The sequence below is a fragment of the Penicillium cosmopolitanum genome (assembly GCF_028827165.1).
Source record: "Penicillium cosmopolitanum strain IBT 29677 chromosome Unknown utg000009l:1.0-9042332.0:1.0-9050551.0, whole genome shotgun sequence".
Taxonomy (NCBI): domain Eukaryota; kingdom Fungi; phylum Ascomycota; class Eurotiomycetes; order Eurotiales; family Aspergillaceae; genus Penicillium; species Penicillium cosmopolitanum.
The window spans coordinates 8,383,619-8,402,945 of NW_026622679.1; the positions used below are offsets into that span (position 1 = coordinate 8,383,619).

General features: G+C 51.4%; 6 protein-coding genes across 6 annotated transcripts; 4 read left to right on the forward strand and 2 right to left on the reverse strand.

Moving 5' to 3' along the window:
- Positions 1-127: 127 nt before the first annotated feature.
- N7509_011232 (uncharacterized protein) lies at positions 128-2,185 on the forward strand (the record flags this gene model as incomplete). The annotated part of the gene is made up of 1 exon (XM_056635869.1): positions 128-2,185. The coding sequence occupies one exon, from the start codon at positions 128-130 to the stop codon at positions 2,183-2,185; it is 2,058 nt and encodes a 685-aa protein (XP_056486489.1).
- A 340-nt stretch (positions 2,186-2,525) lies between these two features.
- Positions 2,526-5,856, forward strand: N7509_011233 (tethering complex subunit PEP5; the record flags this gene model as incomplete). The annotated part of the gene is made up of 9 exons (XM_056635870.1): positions 2,526-2,540; positions 2,593-2,661; positions 2,716-3,009; positions 3,066-3,698; positions 3,761-3,994; positions 4,047-4,382; positions 4,434-4,940; positions 5,001-5,399; positions 5,473-5,856. The coding sequence occupies 9 exons, from the start codon at positions 2,526-2,528 to the stop codon at positions 5,854-5,856; spliced, it is 2,871 nt and encodes a 956-aa protein (XP_056486490.1).
- A 676-nt stretch (positions 5,857-6,532) lies between these two features.
- N7509_011234 (Na+/H+ antiporter Nha1) lies at positions 6,533-9,787 on the reverse strand (the record flags this gene model as incomplete). The annotated part of the gene is made up of 1 exon (XM_056635871.1): positions 6,533-9,787. One exon carries the CDS (start codon positions 9,785-9,787, stop codon positions 6,533-6,535), a length of 3,255 nt encoding a protein of 1,084 aa, XP_056486491.1.
- Positions 9,788-11,522: 1,735 nt separating this feature from the next.
- mvp1 (sorting nexin Mvp1) lies at positions 11,523-14,020 on the reverse strand (the record flags this gene model as incomplete). The annotated part of the gene is made up of 5 exons (XM_056635872.1): positions 11,523-11,732; positions 11,803-12,396; positions 12,464-12,606; positions 12,659-13,423; positions 13,525-14,020. 5 exons carry the CDS (start codon positions 14,018-14,020, stop codon positions 11,523-11,525), a joined length of 2,208 nt encoding a protein of 735 aa, XP_056486492.1.
- Positions 14,021-14,982: 962 nt separating this feature from the next.
- On the forward strand, positions 14,983-16,810 carry N7509_011236 (L-glutamate gamma-semialdehyde dehydrogenase; the record flags this gene model as incomplete). Its single annotated transcript, XM_056635873.1, has 3 exons — positions 14,983-15,105; positions 15,156-15,263; positions 15,326-16,810. The coding sequence occupies 3 exons, from the start codon at positions 14,983-14,985 to the stop codon at positions 16,808-16,810; spliced, it is 1,716 nt and encodes a 571-aa protein (XP_056486493.1).
- An 806-nt stretch (positions 16,811-17,616) lies between these two features.
- N7509_011237 (uncharacterized protein) lies at positions 17,617-19,082 on the forward strand (the record flags this gene model as incomplete). Its single annotated transcript, XM_056635874.1, has 2 exons — positions 17,617-18,206; positions 18,272-19,082. 2 exons carry the CDS (start codon positions 17,617-17,619, stop codon positions 19,080-19,082), a joined length of 1,401 nt encoding a protein of 466 aa, XP_056486494.1.
- Between the last annotated feature and the right edge of the window lie 245 nt (positions 19,083-19,327).

Here is a 19,327-nt window from a genome sequence, read left to right on the forward strand (position 1 = left end):
ACGACCAAATCTCCGCCCAACAGCCATGACGGATGCCTTCAAGGCCCGTGTTGATCTCTTCCGTCACCTTGCCCGAATACTATAAGGTGGAACCTCTTATACGACACGAATCCCCAAACCGATCTCGATGCCACAACCGCGGCCCGTCTCCCCGCTCACTTTTGAGACATGCGCAGATCCGCCCTCAGATCCTAGTGATGACGACCTTCTAGCGTCTGATGATGACCTGGATGAGCCTGCCCAGGCGGCAAAGCGGCAAAAAATCGAAAGAATCGCGGAATCATGCCGAGGAGGAGCTCCCGTCTTTATTCTCTCCGCTTCCTTGCGGGGTCCGTTCGAACATAACTGGAAGAACCCATGGAAGAAAGACAGGACTCGTGGAGGAAAAGCCACTATAGCGGGAAAAACAAAGGTTGGCGGTGATCTGGAGAATGCGCCTGTGATACAAGAAACAGACCCGCGAGATGCAAAACATCGCAAGGATTTGTCTACTGCTTCACGCAAGAGGATGGATGTTTCTTCGCCATGCCGTTCAAGCGTGTCAGCATTGGACAAAAGGCCAGATCGTGCTGCTTCCTCGAGCACGAAGCTTAACGATAAGCCTCAGCTTCCACCGAGATCTACAGGCAGGAAGAGTGGGGGTTTTCGGGGAGATGCTTCTGTTTCCGTGGAGGACCAAACGTTCACTGCACCAGGAACAGCGGACTGGTTGAGAAAGGGCGGGAAGAGACTAAATTTTGGTAAATTTGAGCCTCCAAGTTCACCAACCCCGAAGGCCGATCTACGAAGAGCGAGATATAAATCTAGTTCGGTATCTCATGCAATTGGAAAGCAAGATACACGGTCGCCCGCCAGGACTCGATCACCGACGACACCTAGAGTATCAGAAAAGCCACATGTGGAATGTGCCCCGCCGACGTCACTGCCGCCTGCTTTACCGTCATCGCGAACCAAGTGTTCAGTCTCGACAATTACCAAGCAAGATGGGCAGAAAGCCTCAGACACTACGAAGAATCATGCTGCGCTGTCATTTCGTGTTGCGTCTTCTACATCCCAGCTACCACGCTTCCAATATCAGCGGTGGAATGCGGAGGACTCTAGCCCTGGTGACCTGTCAAATCTGCCAGTCGAAAATCCTGCCGATAAGGCCCCATCAGTGCCTACAGCCGAAGACCCGGAAGATGACACTACTCCACTAGACGTGCCTCTTGAGCAGGAGAATGTCATAGGGAAGGCCTTTTTACAAACAGATCGACAGGTCGAGCCATCAAAGGATATTCAAGTTGCAAATCAAGAAGGGACCGAGTCAACCAATGCAGGCACCTTCGGTCAGACTTCTATAGAACAGAACACCTACGAGCAGCTCCCATCTGCCCAGCAGGTACCAGTTGTCCCTGGAGTTTCCGATCGTGTTACATCGTTGCACTCAACAGCCGTGCCCAAAGAAAACAACACTGCCTCTGTTGGAAGCTATGATACGCAGCTATCGACTCAAGCCGCCCTTCGCCACGCTCAAAAGTCTTTCCAAGACGACCTCGAGAGCTCAGAGCCTGATTATGATATACCATCCGAGAAGGAGGATGGGAATGGTGACGAATCACTTCTAGCGCACGAGACGCCATTCCTCAACCCTGATATATCCGATCGAATCATGCCTTCGAATTTTTCTCGCTGGGATAAAGAGAAGGTGCAGGCGATGAGTACACAGTGCATGATTGACGCCGCCACGCCATTTACATTTAGCACGGGGAAAAAGCCCAATCAATTTCGCGATCTGTCGCCAGTCGTCGGAACCAGTCCGGGTATTACTGGGATGGCCGCAGCTTTCTCTCCAGCGAGGTCCTCGCCATCCGCCGTGGATGACTTCCACACCGCACCAACAAATGAGGACCAAGACGCTCCTGGCCAACAACAACCAGGGCTTGCGCTGGGTCAGCAATCGACTACACAAAACTCTGCCCTGCCATTTGCATTAACCGGATCAACCCCTACCACCGCACAGGATGGACAAGGCGGGGTTCAAAGAGCCGAAAGTTTCAACCTCAGCCAGGCAATCGCAGATGCCGGGAGCTGGTTGCAGCAGAGCTTTGATTTTATGAACGACATCAACCATCCCCGCCCCAGAACAAAGACAACTTCATCCGCAGGAGAACACCATTCTGCCATGGATTTGGATATATCCTAACGCTCTTTCCTTTACACATATCATTAGCGACTTGCATATGCTTCAGATTCCCCATTTTGTGACATTTCCAGCGCGGGCTTTGAACACCAGATTGTTGGTGATGATGTCCGCCTTGACGAATAAATGATATCCAATAGAATTAAAACTCGCAACCCATTAGTATTGAATATTCATAATAACTATAAATATTGTAGATATTTTGTAAATAATTGAAATGTTGAAGTTGGGCTCCGTACTAATCGGCGGTTGGCCAGGAACCGCAGGTGGTCCGAGCGTCGGCGGGGAGAGCTCCAACTCCGCCTCATCGCCAGCTCTATCTCATCTTCCATGGCCCGCCGAAATGGCTTTGACATCAGTAAGAGCTAGACTTGCCTCTCACTGGAGATTCATACTAATAGCGCATCTAGTGGAAAGCGTTCAACTTCGTCGACGTCTCCCCCGTCAAGGTTCCAGAGGACAGCTCCGCGCTGTTCGGGGTAAGGCACCCTTCAACCTCTCTGCTAACATGCGCTGGCTGACGCGGCCCATAGAGCGACCTATCTAGTCTTTGCACTGGATCCTCGAACCTCTTCCTCGGCACAAACGATGGCTTCGTTCATATCGTCACCTCAACCTTCCGCGTCATTCGCTCGTTCAAGGCGCATGATGCCGGCTCGATTCAACACATGAAACAAATCAATGGCACTTCCTTGCTCGTTACAGTTGCAGAGGACCTCTCGAATGAGCCAGTACTAAAGGTTTGGGCATTGGATACGGAGCTTAAGGATGGAACACCTCGGTGTCTATCGACGGTGTTAGTGCAGAATGCTAGGCGGCAGTTTCCGGTACGAATTCCCCATCGCGTAGAGGAATCACAGTGGAGGGCTGATTGGGAATACAGATATCGGCTTTTGCAGTTGTCGAGGACCTTTCGCAGGTTGCGGTTGGATTTGCCAACGGCTCCGTGACGATCATCCGGGGTGATCTGATTCACGATCGCGGGGCGCGGCAGCGGATTGTTTTCGAGTCAGAGGAGCCGATTACGGGCCTAGAAACCCAGAGTGGTGCCGTCACGGCACTTTATATTTCGACAACGAGTCGAATCTTGACATTGGTCATCGCAGGGAGAGGACAGGGTCAGCCGGCGCGGATCTTGGAGGATACGGGATGTGGTTTGGGTTGCATGACCCTGGACGGCGAAACTGGGGATATTCTCATTGCGCGAGAGGATGCAGTTTACACATATGGTCCCCGTGGCCGAGGTTCCAGCTATGCTTTCGAGAGCTCCAAGACTTCCATTAATTCCTTCCGAGACTATGTTGCACTGGTCTGTCCACCAAGGCCTGAATCGGGCAAGGGTGAGGCACTTCCGAAGTATGGTGTCAACCCTGGGGGTGATATCTTGGGTGCTACGACCTTCACACTGTTAGATACCGATCTCAAATTCATCGCGCATAGCGAGGCGTTGGTCTCGCCTATGAAGCACATCTTCATGGAATGGGGGGATCTGTTTCTGCTCACGACGGATGGAAAGGTTTGTGTTTTCTCGGCCTTGCATATTCATCCTAATTTCTGCATCTTTCTAATTTCTCCCAGATCTTTCGTTACCGGGAAAAGAGCCTCCAGCAGAGGCTTGAAATTCTCTATGAGCGCAACCTCTACATACTTGCCATTAACTTGGCACAAAAGATCGGGATCAACACTCTGCAGCAAAACGCAATTTATCGCAAATACGGTGACTTCTTATACCAGCGTGGCGACTATGACACGGCAATGCAGCAATATCTCCGGGCGATTGACAATACCGAACCCTCACAGGTTATTCGCAAGGTTGGTTTACCATAAATCTAAATGATCGATTGATTTCTAACCCATGGCTCAGTACCTTGACACACAACGCATTCACAACTTGATCGAATACTTGGAGGAATTACACGATCATGGCCGTGCCACAGTCGATCATACGACACTTCTTCTCAATTGCTATGCCAAGCTGAAAGACACAAGCAAACTAGACTCGTTCATCAAAGCTCCTGGCGAGCTGAAGTTCGATCTTGAGACCGCCATTGCGATGTGCCGACAAGGAGGATACTATGAGCAGGCTGCTTACCTGGCCACAAAGCATGGTGAAAATGACATGGTCGTGGACATCCTCATTGAAGATTCCAAGAAATATGCCGAGGCAGTTGAATATATTTGGAGACTGGACCCCGAAGCGGTATGTGAACCCTGCTAATATCTACTTGATATAGCGAAGCTAATTCAATAGGCCTATCACAACCTGATGAAATACGCCCGGGTCTTACTCGCTCACTGTCCTGAGCGAACGACCGAAATCTTCAAGGTCTACTTCACGGGTCAATATCGGCCACGCACAGAGGTGGCCGAGGCCGAACCCCAAGAACAGCACACGAGCACAGTACAGAGTCTTGCCAATCTCTTGCCATTACGCTACGTGACTGGTGGTGGTGGAACTCAAACTCAACCACCGGCAACAGAAACAGACCCTATCAACCAAGAAGCCGAAGCAGATGCAGCACCACAGTATAAGGTTCCCAAGCCACGCACAGCTTTCTCCGCTTTCGTTGACCATCCGAAAGAGTTCATCGGCTTCCTCGAGACGCTAACGGAACAACCTGGTCTTAAACAAGATGCTAAAGTGGACCTCTTTACCACGCTGTTCGAGATGTATCTAGACACAGCGAAGACCAAAAAGGACGCGACTGAAAAACAGGAATGGGAGGACAAGGCCAAGAAACTTATCGAAGGGAAAGATGTAAGTGCTCCCGAGGCAGTCATCTAAAGTCTTATTTTGAAACAAAACTGACCGGATCAGATCCCCATCTCGACCTCAAATGTCCTTCTGCTCTCCGACCTATCCAACTTCCGCGAGGGCTCCACTCTCGTACGCGAACAAGAGGGCCTCCGCCTCGACATCTTCCGCTCCTTCACTTCAGCCAAGGATACACAGGGTGCCATCCAAGCATTGCGTCGCTATGGACCCGATGAGCCGCAGCTATACATCGACGCACTAACATATTTCGCCTCCAGCCCACAGATCCTCGAAGAGGCAGGCGACGAGCTAGACGCCGTTCTCCGACGCATTGATCAAGACGGCCTTCTCTCCCCACTTCAGGTGATCCAAGCCCTGAGCAACAACGCAGTTGTAACGATGGGCCGGGTAAAGAAGTATCTTAGCACAAGCATTGATCGTGAACACAAGGAGATCTCAACGGTACGTAAAACACCCCGGCCAGCTCATTCCATCCCACCTCGTTGCCAATAGCTCCCACCTAACACACCCACAGAACCGCCGCCTAATCTCAAGCTACAAAACCGAAACAGCCGCAAAGCAACAAGAACTCTCAAACCTCTCCTCCCAACCCGTCGTCTTCCAATCCCGCCGCTGTCAATCCTGCGGCGGAACCCTCGACCTACCAACAGTTCATTTCCTCTGCCGCCACTCCTTCCACGAACGCTGTCTCAACAATGTAGACGACGACGCCCAGTGTCCTGTCTGCGGTCCGCAGAATTCTACACTCCGCGCCATTCGGCAGAGGCAGGTTGACTCGGCGGATCAGCACGATCTTTTCAAGGCCGAGTTGTCGCGTTCAAGAGATCGGTTTGGTGTTGTTAGTGACTTTTTTGGTAGAGGGGTTATGAAGTCGCAGGCGACGATGGATGAGGTGTAGATGAGGTTGATTTTGATTTTGATGTTGGTTTTGGTCTTGGGAGGGCCTTTGTTGTTCTTAGAGGGTTCCTTCTTTTCTGCATTCATTGATACCTATGGTTTTATCTAATGATATCGATATTCTGTATACCGTGCCGTGCCCATGCGAGCTCGGCTCGATGTAGATTACTAGTTTTCTCGTTTACTTGTACTATTCTTAATTGCATGGATCCTACACCAGGGAACAAAGTGAGGTATGCGGAGCAAATGCATTCAGAAACGACTACGCTATTCTAGCAATAATCCAATCATGACAGGAAGCAAACAACTAGTATCAAACACAAGGAGACCCGCTCCGCTCGTCGGGTCAATTATATCCCAGGAATAATGGCAGTATGCACAGATAGGAAGGAAAAAGAAGATACAGGAATAGTGGCCAACATGTGTAAGGTAGTAAGTAAGCGAAGGGGCATGGCATATCCAGAAGAAGAAAATCATGTACTAGACCATTCTAGCAAGGCAAGGTAAGGTCTACCCAGTTCTTGATAGAAATTCGTGAATGTGAACAGAACCAAGAAAGATCATATCGTCAATATGCTCTTCGACTTTTTTTTTGCGCGCCAAAATCATAAGTCTATCAAAATGATAGGAGCGGGTGAGACGAGACGATGAGGCGAGATAAGAAAGCAATTGTGCCATTACATCTCACGGCCCTTCTCCCCTCCCCATGAAACGCGCGGTCGGTGTCCGGGCGTGAACTTGGAAGAACCAGAGCCAGAGCCGGAACCGGAGGGGGATGATTGCTCACCACTTTGGGGGGCTTCTGAAGGCTTGAGCGAGTCAGCGAACTGCACTTTGCCGGCTGTTTGATTATCGTCATCTTTGTCGTCACTCTCCGAATCATCCTCGATAGCTCCGTCATCATCGGAGTCGGAGTCATCATCGTTGTCATCTTGGCCCAGGGCAGCAAGACGACGACGACGCTCGGCAGGTGTCTCGCTAGTATCGTCGTCAGCTTGGCGAGATGGGGCAGGAATACCGGCAGCTTGACGGAGACGCGAGGGAGGGATCCGTTCGGTTCCGTCGTCGTCGGAGTCACGACGGTCGCGGAAACGAGGAGGTGCAGGGCTAAGGTTGCTGCGACGTTCCTGGGCAGAGCTGCCGCGGGTAAACTTGGCAAGGGAGCTGGCGACGTCGGGGGTTGGGACTCCGTCACCGGACTCATCATCGCTGACCTCACTGTCGGTGACAGATTCGAGATCCTCGGCCGCTTCCTCGGGAATGGCACCGGTAGTGGCGACGGCAGAGGCAGCCGCAGCGGCGGAGAGTCGGCTATCTTTGCGTTCCTCTTGCTTCACGTCGTCCTTGGCAGCTTGTTGGATCTCGGCTGGCGCGTCCGTCTGCTGCACCACATCACGACGCTCCTTGGCATCAAGACCCTTGAGCTGCTGGAAGAACTCTAGCTTGTTCATACGGCGGCCCTTGTGCCCGATACCGCCGCGAGCATCGACGTCGTCATTCTGGGCCAGCGTGAAACGCAGACCGTCATCGGTGGTCCAGTCATCAGTCTCGGTTCTCGGAGCAGGCTTAGTCTTCTTCTGGCCAGCTTGAGATGATTCTCCTTCTTCTTCCATTCCAAACCAGGTACCCATACGGGTGAGACCACGCCTGATCGGTGCGTGACCAGGAGGAGCAGCAGGTTCCTCTTCAGGCGGGGGCTTAGGCTTTGGTCCCTTGTCAGTGGATGGAATGGTGTACTTCTTGATCACCTCTCCGTCCTCATCCTCAACAATGATAGTGTTACCAAACTGGTAGGCATGCGCAGACCGGTGCTTGGGCTTGGGGGTATCAGCCTTGGGTGGCTTTTCCTGTGCAGACGTTTCCTTGTCTTTTCCAAGTCCAATCCAGCTGGTCCATCCCTTGCGGGCCTTACCCGAGGGGATCCCAGCCTTTTCGGCAACGGCTTGCTTAGCTTCCTCGCCTTCATTCCTGGCGTGAGGCTGGTTGAGGGATGGGGCAAATTCTCCAGTCTTGTCCTCCTCCAGACGCTTGCGCTGCTTCTCGATTTCTTGAGCCTTTTGTTCGGGTGTCATGTTGGTAGTGTCCTCGGTCTTGAGGACATTGCCTTCTTCATCCTCGATGATCAAGTTGTGGCCTTCTTGGTAGGCTTCAATCTCCGGCTCGCGACCAAAGCGGTCACGCTCTGCACTGGGAGGTGAGGCACCACGTTCAACAGCATCCCGCTCAGCAAGCTCTTCTTTATTCTTCTCATCGCTACCCTCGATCTCGGCAGGTCGCGGAGCCGGCATGATTGCAGATTGACTAATGGGTCCACCGGCGGGATGCTTGCGGCGCTTGCGACGGCGAACAGGCTTGTTCTGGGTAGCAGAAAGCTGGGGTTCACTATCCTCCTCCTCACGCTGGCGACGTAGGAAGTTGTTGGGCAAACCAATAGGCGGCAAGGTTCCAGGTGGGTATTCAGGCAACCTTTCGTCCGAGGAATCTACCTCATCCGCCTTGCGGAACGACATAGAGCCCTTGGCAATTGACTGGACACGGGGCAGACGGTTCATCCATGAAGGACCGTCCTCGTTGGCCTGAGTATAAGAAAGCGTGACCGTCAGGGTATTGATGCGTTTACCGAGGGTAAACACGGCGATGGAGGATCCGTGGACAAGGATGGATGAAATGACCATGAACGTTGTTATGGGCCAGATCAGCCTGATAAGGTAGTAATCTTCCTGTCCTGGCGTGGGTAAACTGTCTTCTGGGGAGGGTTGCGTGGAATCATTTTCCAATTCCGCTCTGGCGAGAATTGCAGCAAAGATGGCACCGACACCAATAGGGCCGAAGTGACCCGCAAACAGAGCCTCTCGCCATGTTTTAACGTCCGGTATGAGCGGTTTCAAGAGAAGCATGATGGGTATGCGACGGAAGAAAATGACCAACAGCGCTATCACCACCAAGCGCCAAGGCACAAGGCCGAGCTCAATGTTGTTGAAGTCCTCCCAGGGAATGATGGCTCCAAAGTAGACAAAGTATGCCAAGTTAAGCAGCAGGTCGATGACGTTAGAGACGTGTGACTCTTCGGTTTTCTCTGTGAACCATCCGTCGTTACTGAAACCGACACCGCAGGAGAATCCAATAAGTAAATCGTCCATGCCCAATAGACTACCGGAGCCGGCACAGAAGACCGCCAGAACGAAGTAGAACACCAAGAAGCTCTCACGATCAATGAGGCCCCTGCGTTCAGCCAGCTTGATGGCATGGCGGGCGAAATAACCAATAGCGAAACCAAAGATCGCGCCAAAGACGCACTCGTACAAAATGGTCACGCAGAACCAATTCAGCGAAATTTCCCCAGCATTGGGTCTGTAACGCAAAATGTAGAATGAGAGGTAGATGAAAGGGAAGGCCATGCCATCGTTACAACCGGACTCGGCAGAGAGCAGATCTCGCAAATGCTTGGGCACACGCTTGGCGAACTTACCCTTACCGACGACGGACGAGGCCAAGACGGGATCGGTGGCAGTAACACAGGCAGCACAGACAAGACTGTCGAGCCAGTTCAATGGCGGCACCATCCACCAGATAAATAAACTAGTGACCAGCCAGCCCCAGGTCATGACGGGGACGAGCAAGAGAGTTACTGATTTCCAGTGACGCTCCATGTAGGCTTTGGGCAATTCGACACCGACGGCGAAACATTGTACAACCAGGACGATGCGAGAGCACTCGAGTGTGATTTTATCGACGTTGCCCCATTCGTGGGGGTTGAATAGATTGGCGGCATGCGGGCCGAAGATGATACCGCAAAGGGTGGCGACAGTAGCTTCGCCGATATAGAGCTTCTCTTTCACAAAGAGCGAGCACAGCATGAACAGGCCAGTAAATCCACCCAGAATCATGTATGCCAGATGCGGCTTATCGATATCCAAGTGATCCCACGCCATGTTGTGCTTGACAATCGACCTCGGCGAGTTTCCTCACGCTCGTTGATGCTTTGGTATCGATGTAGGTGTTGCAGGGGTATGATTCCTTCTGCTCTGCAGTGCTCTGCAGAGTAACTACCGCGTCCTGCGCCAATCGATTACCAGATCGATTTCCGCCTCAGATGTTGGTGAACCGTGTGGCTCCTCATGCCTTGGGGGAAGTTCGAATCTCGAGAGTGGGGATTGGGCGAGGCAGAGGGGGAGACCGGTCGTCGAGCCCTGTAGGGCTGAGGGTTGGGCGCGTTGCCTTTCTCGGAGAGTCGGCGGTTCGGAAGTCCACGGGGGCTGGAAAAGATAGAGTCGGAGATAGGCAGTCCGAGCGCAACGGTGGTACGGCGGAGGTCGAGGAGACGGGACGCCGATGGAGAGGAGATGCAGGTGCAAATGCAGATGCCAGACGTTGGGGAAAGTCAAGCAAGTACAAGCAGTCTCGGCGGCTTGGGAGGAAGAGAAAGAGAAAAGAAAAGGAAAAGAACCGGGTAGAGGAAGAGTCCTGGATGGGGTAGGGAGACTCTTGGACTCTTGGCTGGGGGAAGAAAGCGAGGTATTGCGCGCGCGGGAGAGATTTGCCCAGCAAGAAAGGAAAGTCTTGGGGCGGCGGGATTCGTCAGCCCAGACTTTGCGCCCCACGCTAACAAGCGGAGCGAGTCTTGGCTGGCGGAGGTAAGATACTAGTACGATCGGTACTAGGAGTATACTAGGATGAGTATATGATAGTCAATTCAATTCAATCATGTATAGTTCAAGTTGCCAGTAGTCTGCAGTTGCAGTGAATAGCAATAAATAAATAGACAATACTACAGCAAGGGCGCCACCACTTATACTCCGAGAACCCAATTCAATGCCGATCGGCATGTGGATGGCCTTGTATGGTATTTCTGTATTCCTGGTATCTGCCGGTATTCTGCCTGGTTTCCAGCCAAGTCTGTGCCCAGCCCTGCCAACCGCCAAGCCTCTATTTATGATCTCTCCCAGCCCCATTGGTAAGCCCGTGCCTGGATGTCCACTAGTATCCACCCGGAGTATCGGCACTGGCCTTCTGGAAGACAGTGCCTCGTACGAAGTACGAAGTACTCGTACTTATACTGGTAGTTACAAGTATACTGATATACTTAGTTGGTACGGTGCATTCATGTATAGTGAAGATCGGACTCCAGGTATGTACGTGCCAGGCTGAGACACCAGGTATAAATTCACATTTCAAACTTGAAACACCCGAATTGCGCAAACGATAGTGGGAATTGGGAATTGAAGAATTGGGAATTGTGAATCGAAAATTGAGAAGAAAAATGGGAGATCACAGCCCATATCGCAGCAAAGATCCGAACAACAAACGACAGCAGAGCAAACAGTAAATGCAGGTCTCGGGCGTAGGGGCAAATACATAGGTGGACCTCAAGGAGGCATACATGGTCCAGACTTCCATATAGAACATGTCAAAGCATTTCCGGGTGAACAACAAGGTTTGGGTAAGCTTTGGCGGAGAGAAAACGACACAAAAAGCAAAAGCAAAAGCGAAAAAAAAGCGAGAGAAAAAAAGCAAACATCTATCATACCTCTTCACTTTGCCAGTTTCGATCGCGGCTGCCGCGGACACCGCGCGGGGAGGCCAAATATCAATCGAATCCATGCGGGGAAGAAGAAAAAGGTTCGTCCTTCACGGGTTTATGTACGCCGCAGACCCGGTCTGGCCTCTCTATTCACCTGTCGGCATGCTCTCGACCTCATCACTCAGACGGCGCCAGTTCTCCGCCTGCAGCTCGGAATACTTCACCCGTTCCTGGCTCCAGTCTTGGTGCAGCCGACTGATATGATATTGGCTTTGTTGGAAGTGAAGAAGCTCGTCGCGAATACACTCCTTGATAAATACCCCGCGGGCATGTTGCTCCACGATCGACTCCTTGTCCTGCAAAGCCACCAATATTAGTCGATCCGAACCGAGAGACAGAACATGTGGGTAGGGTCGAGTCACATACCTTGAAGATCGCATCCTCCACCTTCTCAATCTCCCCTGGCTTCACAGTGCCAGCTGGCCGGCCCCGCAGGTCCTGAAGCTTACGCTCATTGGTCTCGATGCGTCGCTCCAGTTGAGGGATATTGTTCCGCGCATACCGATCACGTCGGTCAAACATCTCGCGAACGCTGACAAGACAGTCCCGCTGTCTTTTGAGATCTTCGAGAACGCCTGCAGACCAGGCCCGTGCTTCATCTTCCAGCAAACTCTGGCTCACCGAGAGATGGCGAGCCGTCGCCGTGATTCCCAAGTTGAGGGAAGGTATATCATTAGTCTCCACTGAGTAAGTATCCTTGGTCACCTCGGTCAAAGACTGTAGGGCCAATGAGAACCGCAGATGATCAGCAGCTAATCCATCGTTGCGCTTAGCCAATCGTTCAAGGAGGGTACACAGGTTGATATAGACTTCGGCCGATCGCTTCACGCCGCTTCGAACAGTATCAAAGGTTTCGTCGAGAATAGGCGGCAGGGAATCCTCGAGATCTGGAGGCAGTGCCCGACCGACGAATTCATCTTGAACAGAGATGGTGGCTTGCTTCCGCCAAACAGAAAGCTCCTGGTCGCGCATTAGAAATATTATTTACTCATTGAGGTCGTTCTCATCCCCAAATCGGCACACTTACGGTGGGAACTGTTAAAAACATGACGACCAGTTGCTCCTGGCCGAGGATGGGATGGCGAACGAGGGAATTAGTAAACCTGATGAGTCCACGGCGACGCTTCTCAAGGAAAGAGCTCGAATCCGCTGAAAGGTGAGTGCCATTAACTTAATTAAGGTGAGCAGGCAATTTGGCGCTTTGATCAGCATTGGGACGTACCTGAAACGCGCTTGGGAGGGAGAAGGGGCAATTGACGAAACGGAAATCGTTTTTGCAGGCAATCGAGTAGCCAGACGAAGTCACTGTATCGACGCACGACTGTGCTTCCTCGTCGAGCCGATTTGACCTCGTAGTTTCGGTGTTGGAACATGAACATTCCTTCCTTCTCTGGGAGGAGGGTGATGGTGACAGTCTCTTCGACATTAGGGTTTGTAGTCCGAGCAATTCCGAGAGACCGTCGCCGCGGCGCAGGTTCAATGGGGTCATCGCCTGGGGGACCAAATCCACCCAGTGCTGGACGCGACGCGCGCGCAAAAGGAGCATCGTCACCAGATGGTCCTGGTCCACCAAAGTTACCACCCCAGCCGGAGCCAGAGCTACTCGGCTCTACCGGTTCGGGCGGAACACTAGTCGGTTCTTGCGACAAGCCCAATTGGGCAGGCTCCTCCACCGGCTTGCTGGACCATGCATTTGTTGTAGAGCGCATGCTACCATATCCATTAATTATACGCTGCTCGGGGGTCACTGTGGAGGTCACCGCGGCGTGAGGGTGATTCCGATGTAGTTCCGGGCTTGCCCAGGGATCCGATTCCAAGCCGCCGAGTGACTCCCGTCTTGACTGTCGAGATCGCGCAGAGTTGGGCTCTTGTACAGGTGAAGGCTGGGAGGGGGGAGTGGTTGGTCGCTCGTCCGCGGGGCCATCGGAGGTATCATGGGTTGGGGATCGCAATCGATCAAGGAAGCCGCTGTGGGGTTGGGGTAGCTCTGTAGAAACATGCGTCAGTCGATATTATCATATTCCCATGGGGTAGGGAAACAGAACGCGATCACAAGTCGACTGTATCTGTGTGAGGCAAAGGACTTACTCTTGCGGTGGTCATCGACTGCGTCGAAGGACAAGTCTTCGCCCTCTTGCGCGAGGCCAATCAACGCCAGTAGCACATTGAACTCGGGGCGTCCCAGACCCCCCGAGGTCTCGTTATCACCGGAGACAACCAAATTGAGGATCTTGCCCTGATCAGACGCGGTGAGGTTACTGCTGGACAAGATCTCCCGAATGGAGGACAGGCCGACGCCCGAGCCGACCCTATCGCCACTATTCAGGATCAAATCGTAGGCGTCCACATAGCTTTCCGGGACATCGGTAGCAGGAAGAAGAGTTCGGACGAGATCGCGGCGAGCTGTTCGTTTCGCAGTGTTGCTCTGGGGGTTCCAGGAGGAGCTGTCATCACCGGTGTCATCGGCGAAGAGGGACGAGGAACCACCGGCGGGCTCGTCGGCAAACAGGGAAGCCTTGGACTTCTGTGTAGAGGACACGGCGGAGGGGTCCTCCGCCTCCGGAGATGTTCCAAATAGCGACATTGGATCACCGGCGGTGGGAAGGGTACGCGCGGGGGAGGGAAGTGGATGGGAGGTGGTCGGGGGAGTGGAGGTGATGGCCGCGATGACGAATGAGCTCGACGATCGGGCGGAGCTTGACCGGAGGTGGCTGGTCTGGTCTATTCTGGTCACACAATCACCTTCACTTGGTCCAAGCTTGTTCTGATATACTTACGGGCAGTGCTAGTACTAGTAGGACATGGGTAATCCTGAATTTGTGCCCAGACGTGAAAATAGTGAAGTGAAGTTTTGCTGGGTAGCTGCCTGGCTGCCTAGTAGCTGACACGGGCGATTTTAGCCTGGAGTTGGCCTGGATGCTTCCAATATATAGTACTACACTGTAGTACTGCTAGTAACTATACTCAAAGCTAGTAGACAAAGCGCTCTCTGAATAAAAAGTAGATTTTATCTTACATCAGAAATCGAAAAGCATAGCTTAGTTAATAGAGCCTACACTACGAGTAGTTATCCAAAGAGCGGTCAACACCTTAGCCCTGGAGACCATCACGCAGGTCCTTATCCATAACATTCAATGCATTGGGAATCCAATTCACCGTGGCCAATCGCGGCCAACCTTCAATAGCCAATCGTAAAAACCTGCCCGTTTGAAGTGTCTGTTGGGTCCAGCTGAGCAACGTGGGGTGGGGTTTCTTATCAACGTCGGGACGCTCCCCCGACCTTCCAAGACTGTAGAATGATGTAGGCGATGTAGGCGATCTCCTCCTTCCCCGCAATTGTGGGACTCGCATCTATATGATGCGGGAGAGACACTGATGATATCCTATCTGTGGAGTCGGCATGGCCTTCCGACGCGTTGCGTGGCACAATTTGAACACATGGAGATCTCGGTATTTAAATAAACACGGACAGGGAGTCACCGTGACCTTAATCATCTGTTAGTCTCTGCAACTTTCGTTTCTTTTGACTGTGCAGACTACTGGAAGATGCGGCCTACAACGATTACTCGAGTTGCTGGCCTTAACAGGCTAAACGCTTTCCCTCGCAATGGAGCTGGTCGTAGGTACCTGACCATGCTGAATCCGCCGAAATTTGAAAACGAAAAGATGGTGAGCCAAGAGAACAACATGAAGTTGATAAATTCGCTAACACCTGTCAGTTTGATTATGCGAAAGGGTCACCGGAAAGAGCATTGCTCACTAAGACCATTCAGCACCTCAAAAGTGAATTCCCAGTCACCATCCCCCTCAAGATCAATGGCAGCGAGGTATCTCTCAGAGCATTCCAACTTTCTTCATGAGCTCCCCACTGACACTCTTGCGAAACCAGATCGAAACAAAAGAGTCCCGCACCCAATTAAACCCTTCGAAGCACAGCGAGATTATTGCCCACTACGCATCTGCCACACCCGAACAAGTCAATGCATCCATTGATGCTGCGATGAAAGCTAAGCCCGCTTGGGAGGCTACGCCATTTGAAGACCGCGCAGCAATCTTCCTGCGTGCTTCTGAGTTAGTAACCGGGAAATACCGCTCCGAGATAGTCGCGGCGACCATGCTTGGCCAAGGCAAGAATATCTGGCAAGCTGAGATTGATGCCGCGGCAGAGACGGCTGATTTCTTCCGTCATTACATCCACGAGGCTTGGGCATTGTTTGCCCAGCAGCCAAAGGTCCACCTTGATGGACACTGGAATAAATTGGAGTATCGCCCTCTGGAAGGCTTCACCTACGCAATTGCCCCTTTCAACTTCACCGCACTTGGAGCTACATTGATCGGCCCCGCTGCCCTGCTTGGTAACGTCGTTATCTGGAAGCCCTCAGATTCCGCACTGCATGCTAGCTGGCTGCTCCATAAGATCTTGATTGAAGCTGGTCTTCCCAAAGATGTTATCCAGTTCCTCCCCGGTGATGCCGAGGAAGTCACCAACACTGTTCTTAAGCGGCCTGAGTTTGGAGCATTGACCTTCATCGGTGCCACCGCCACATTCAAAGGCATTCAGAAGAAGATTGGCGACGGTGTTGGTCAGGGCATCTATAATTCCTACCCGCGAGTTGTCGGTGAAACCGGCGGCAAGAACTGGGGCGTTGTTCATCCTTCCGCAGACGTGCGAAGCGCAGCTTTGAACACAATCAGGGCCGCTTTCGAATACCAGGGCCAGAAGTGCTCCGCCAACTCGCGCGTGTATGTTGCAGAGTCTGTGTGGCCCGAGTTCCAAAAGGTCCTGGCCGAAGAAACTGCCGCCTTGAAGGTTGGAAATGTGGAAAACTACGGGAACTTTGTCAACCCCGTCATCCACGAGCGCTCGTTCGACAAGCTGAGTGGGTTTATTGAAAAGGCCAAGACGGATTCTGAATTGGAGTTGGTTGTCGGCGGCAAAGCGTCCAAGGAGGAGGGATATTACGTGCACCCTACTGTGTATCGCACCTCCAACCCTCGCCACGATATTATGTCACAAGAGCTATTCGGACCGATCTTGGGTGTTTATGTTTATCCAGATGCTGAGTGGGAACAAACCTTGAAGCTCATTGATACTACATCGCGATATGGCCTTACTGGAAGTATTTTTGCCAAGGATCCATACGCTAGCCGTCAGGCTCAGACGAGCCTTAAACATGCCGCTGGTATGCTTTATTTGAACACCAAGTGCACTGGATCCACCGTCGCCCAGCAGCCCTTCGGTGGTAGCCGGGATTCTGGCACTAATGACAAGACAGGAACCATGGCTCATCTTCAGAGGTTTGTTAGCGCTCGGACTATCAAGGAGGAGTTTGTCCCTCTGGAAAAGGTGACCTATCCCTCAAACGAGGTATAGTTCTGTAAAATGAAAATTAAGCCTCTTTATTGCGCCAGACAATTTTATATTGTGATAGAAGAAGTAGCCTACGTGAATTAAAATGGATATTTGAATAAAATGTGTTCAAAAATATGTAAATTTGTTCGCAAGGATGATGAGTTCAGATGCTGATCACTACAAAAATCGGTGCTAGAGTTTGCATGGGTAACGAATACGTGGACTCACACTGGGTAGAGGTGAGCACGTTCTTAACTAACCTGTAAAACGAAGACACGTAGAAACACCATGGTAGAGACTCGGTGGTGCATATTATGTGCATGATATTCGAACTCCTGGTCATCTGATGATATCGTCGTTACTGCTATGTCCCAAAATGCAACGGTGACAGTACCGAATATGCCTAACTCACCGGCCGGCGGAGTTGATAAAGGTGGGGGATCGTTAGGTAGAATGTGTAATATTAAGAATCCATTGATAAGAGAATGCCCCTCCCCCGCTTGACCTTGTGGCTTCTGCGAGAACGAACACTTGGTCCGATACCTACCCCTCCTACTGTCGGAAGATCATTCCGACTATAGTCGGTTGATCAAAGAGGCAACATCGGTAGGTTTTAGCGAGTCATACAGATAGCGGTCAGTAGTAAGGAAAGGTTCCTGGGGGTATATAGCATGTTGAGTGCCCTGGTGGTATACATTCGATGATACCGACCTTGGATACTTGAAACTTTCCTGTTCACCAAAATCTGCAGACAAACCAAGAAGCTAAAACCATCTTACTTTGCATTGTGAGATATTGGACTCAGATTTGATTTTCCCAGAATGCCAATGAGACCAACATCCATCCAACATGTTGGATTGAAACCCCGCCCTTTTCCACTTTCCAACCAGATCCTCAGGCGACACCATTCAACTAAGAAGGGTTTCCATAATGCAGTTATCGCAAACCCAACGTCCTCCGTTCAACCACCTCTGAAGATGTCCTCGATGGCAAGGCTGCCAACCAAAATAGTCCTACGGTCACTAGTTTTGACGTCGCTCATGTCGTCCAAACTATTTCTCAAACCCGCCCTGGCTATATTGAACATTGTCACAAACTCGAAATCCGCCATACTCAACCCGGATCGCAATAGGGTGCTCAACAAGCTGCTTCGATGGACAGTATACAATCACTTTTGTGCGGGCACAAACCGACAGGAAGTCTCAAAGACCGTTGCGGAAATAAAGAAAATTGGATATCAAGGTGTCATCCTGGGTTATTCGAAGGAGATAGTTGTGGACCCGAACGAGAAGTTGGCGCACGATGGATCTGGGTCGCTGAACTACAGCGACAAATGCTATCAAATCGTGGAAGAATGGAAAAAGGGAACATTGGAGACCCTTCGTATGGTTGGTGCTGGTGACTATCTCGCAGTAAAGTGAGTACTCAAATACCACAACCCCAGTCATTCCGATCTACGACCTTACTAATACCACCCTCTAGGCTGACAGGGGCCGGTCCCATTTCAATTGATGCTATGGCTGATAATAGACCCATGCCCGAAGTCTTGGCAAAGGCGATGAATGAAATATGTGTTGCTACTCGAGAGCAAGGGTCGCGATTGTGGCTGGATGCGGAACAACAGGTTCTCCAACAAGGACTTGACAACTGGGCTATCGATATTATGCGCAAACATAATTCTTCTGCGGCTCCATTGGTTTACAACACCATTCAGGGATATTTGAAGGGGTCCAAGGCAAATGTCGATCGTCACCTTACTCTGGCTGCGCAGCAGGGATTTTCCGTGGGAATCAAGCTGGTTCGGGGAGCGTACATTGAGCATGAAACACGACCCCTTATTCACGACACCAAAGAAGAAACAGACCAATCATACGATCTCATAGCCGACACAATGCTCTGCCGACGCATGCCAGAGGGGGTTGACCTTCCTTTCCCAAATGCGGCACTTTTCCTGGCAACCCATAATGCGGCGAGTGCGGCCAAGGCAATTTCAAAGCACCAAGAACTTCTGCTCTCAAAGCAGCCGACTGTTTTACTTGAATGTGGACAGATCCAAGGCATGGCAGATGAGTTGAGCTGTGAACTTGTGGAAAACTACGAGCGAGCTCTGAAGGTCTCCACGGCAAATGATGTCTCAGTGCCGAAGGCTTTCAAGTGTATGGCTTGGGGCTCAGTTGCAGAATGCATGCAATACCTTCATCGACGGGCGATTGAAAATAAGGGCGCAGTTGAGCGAACCAAACATATGGGAGTTGCTCTAAGACAGGAGCTATGGCGTCGGATAGTTGGTTGATACTAGTAGTTACCAACAAAAGAATGCACCTGCAAGATACGAATTGAAAGACTTCATTATCTACATCCATTCCTAGGTCTATAGTGAAACTTCTCCCCAACATTCTGCTGACTTTAATCGCTCTTTCGGATCTCGGAACTACCGTATCTTTCCCGATTGATTTTTGAGAACTAATTAAGTCTAATTTAGTTTGTGAAGAAGAAACTAAAACAAAGTCTCGGAAATTTCTACGTATCGTATAATAG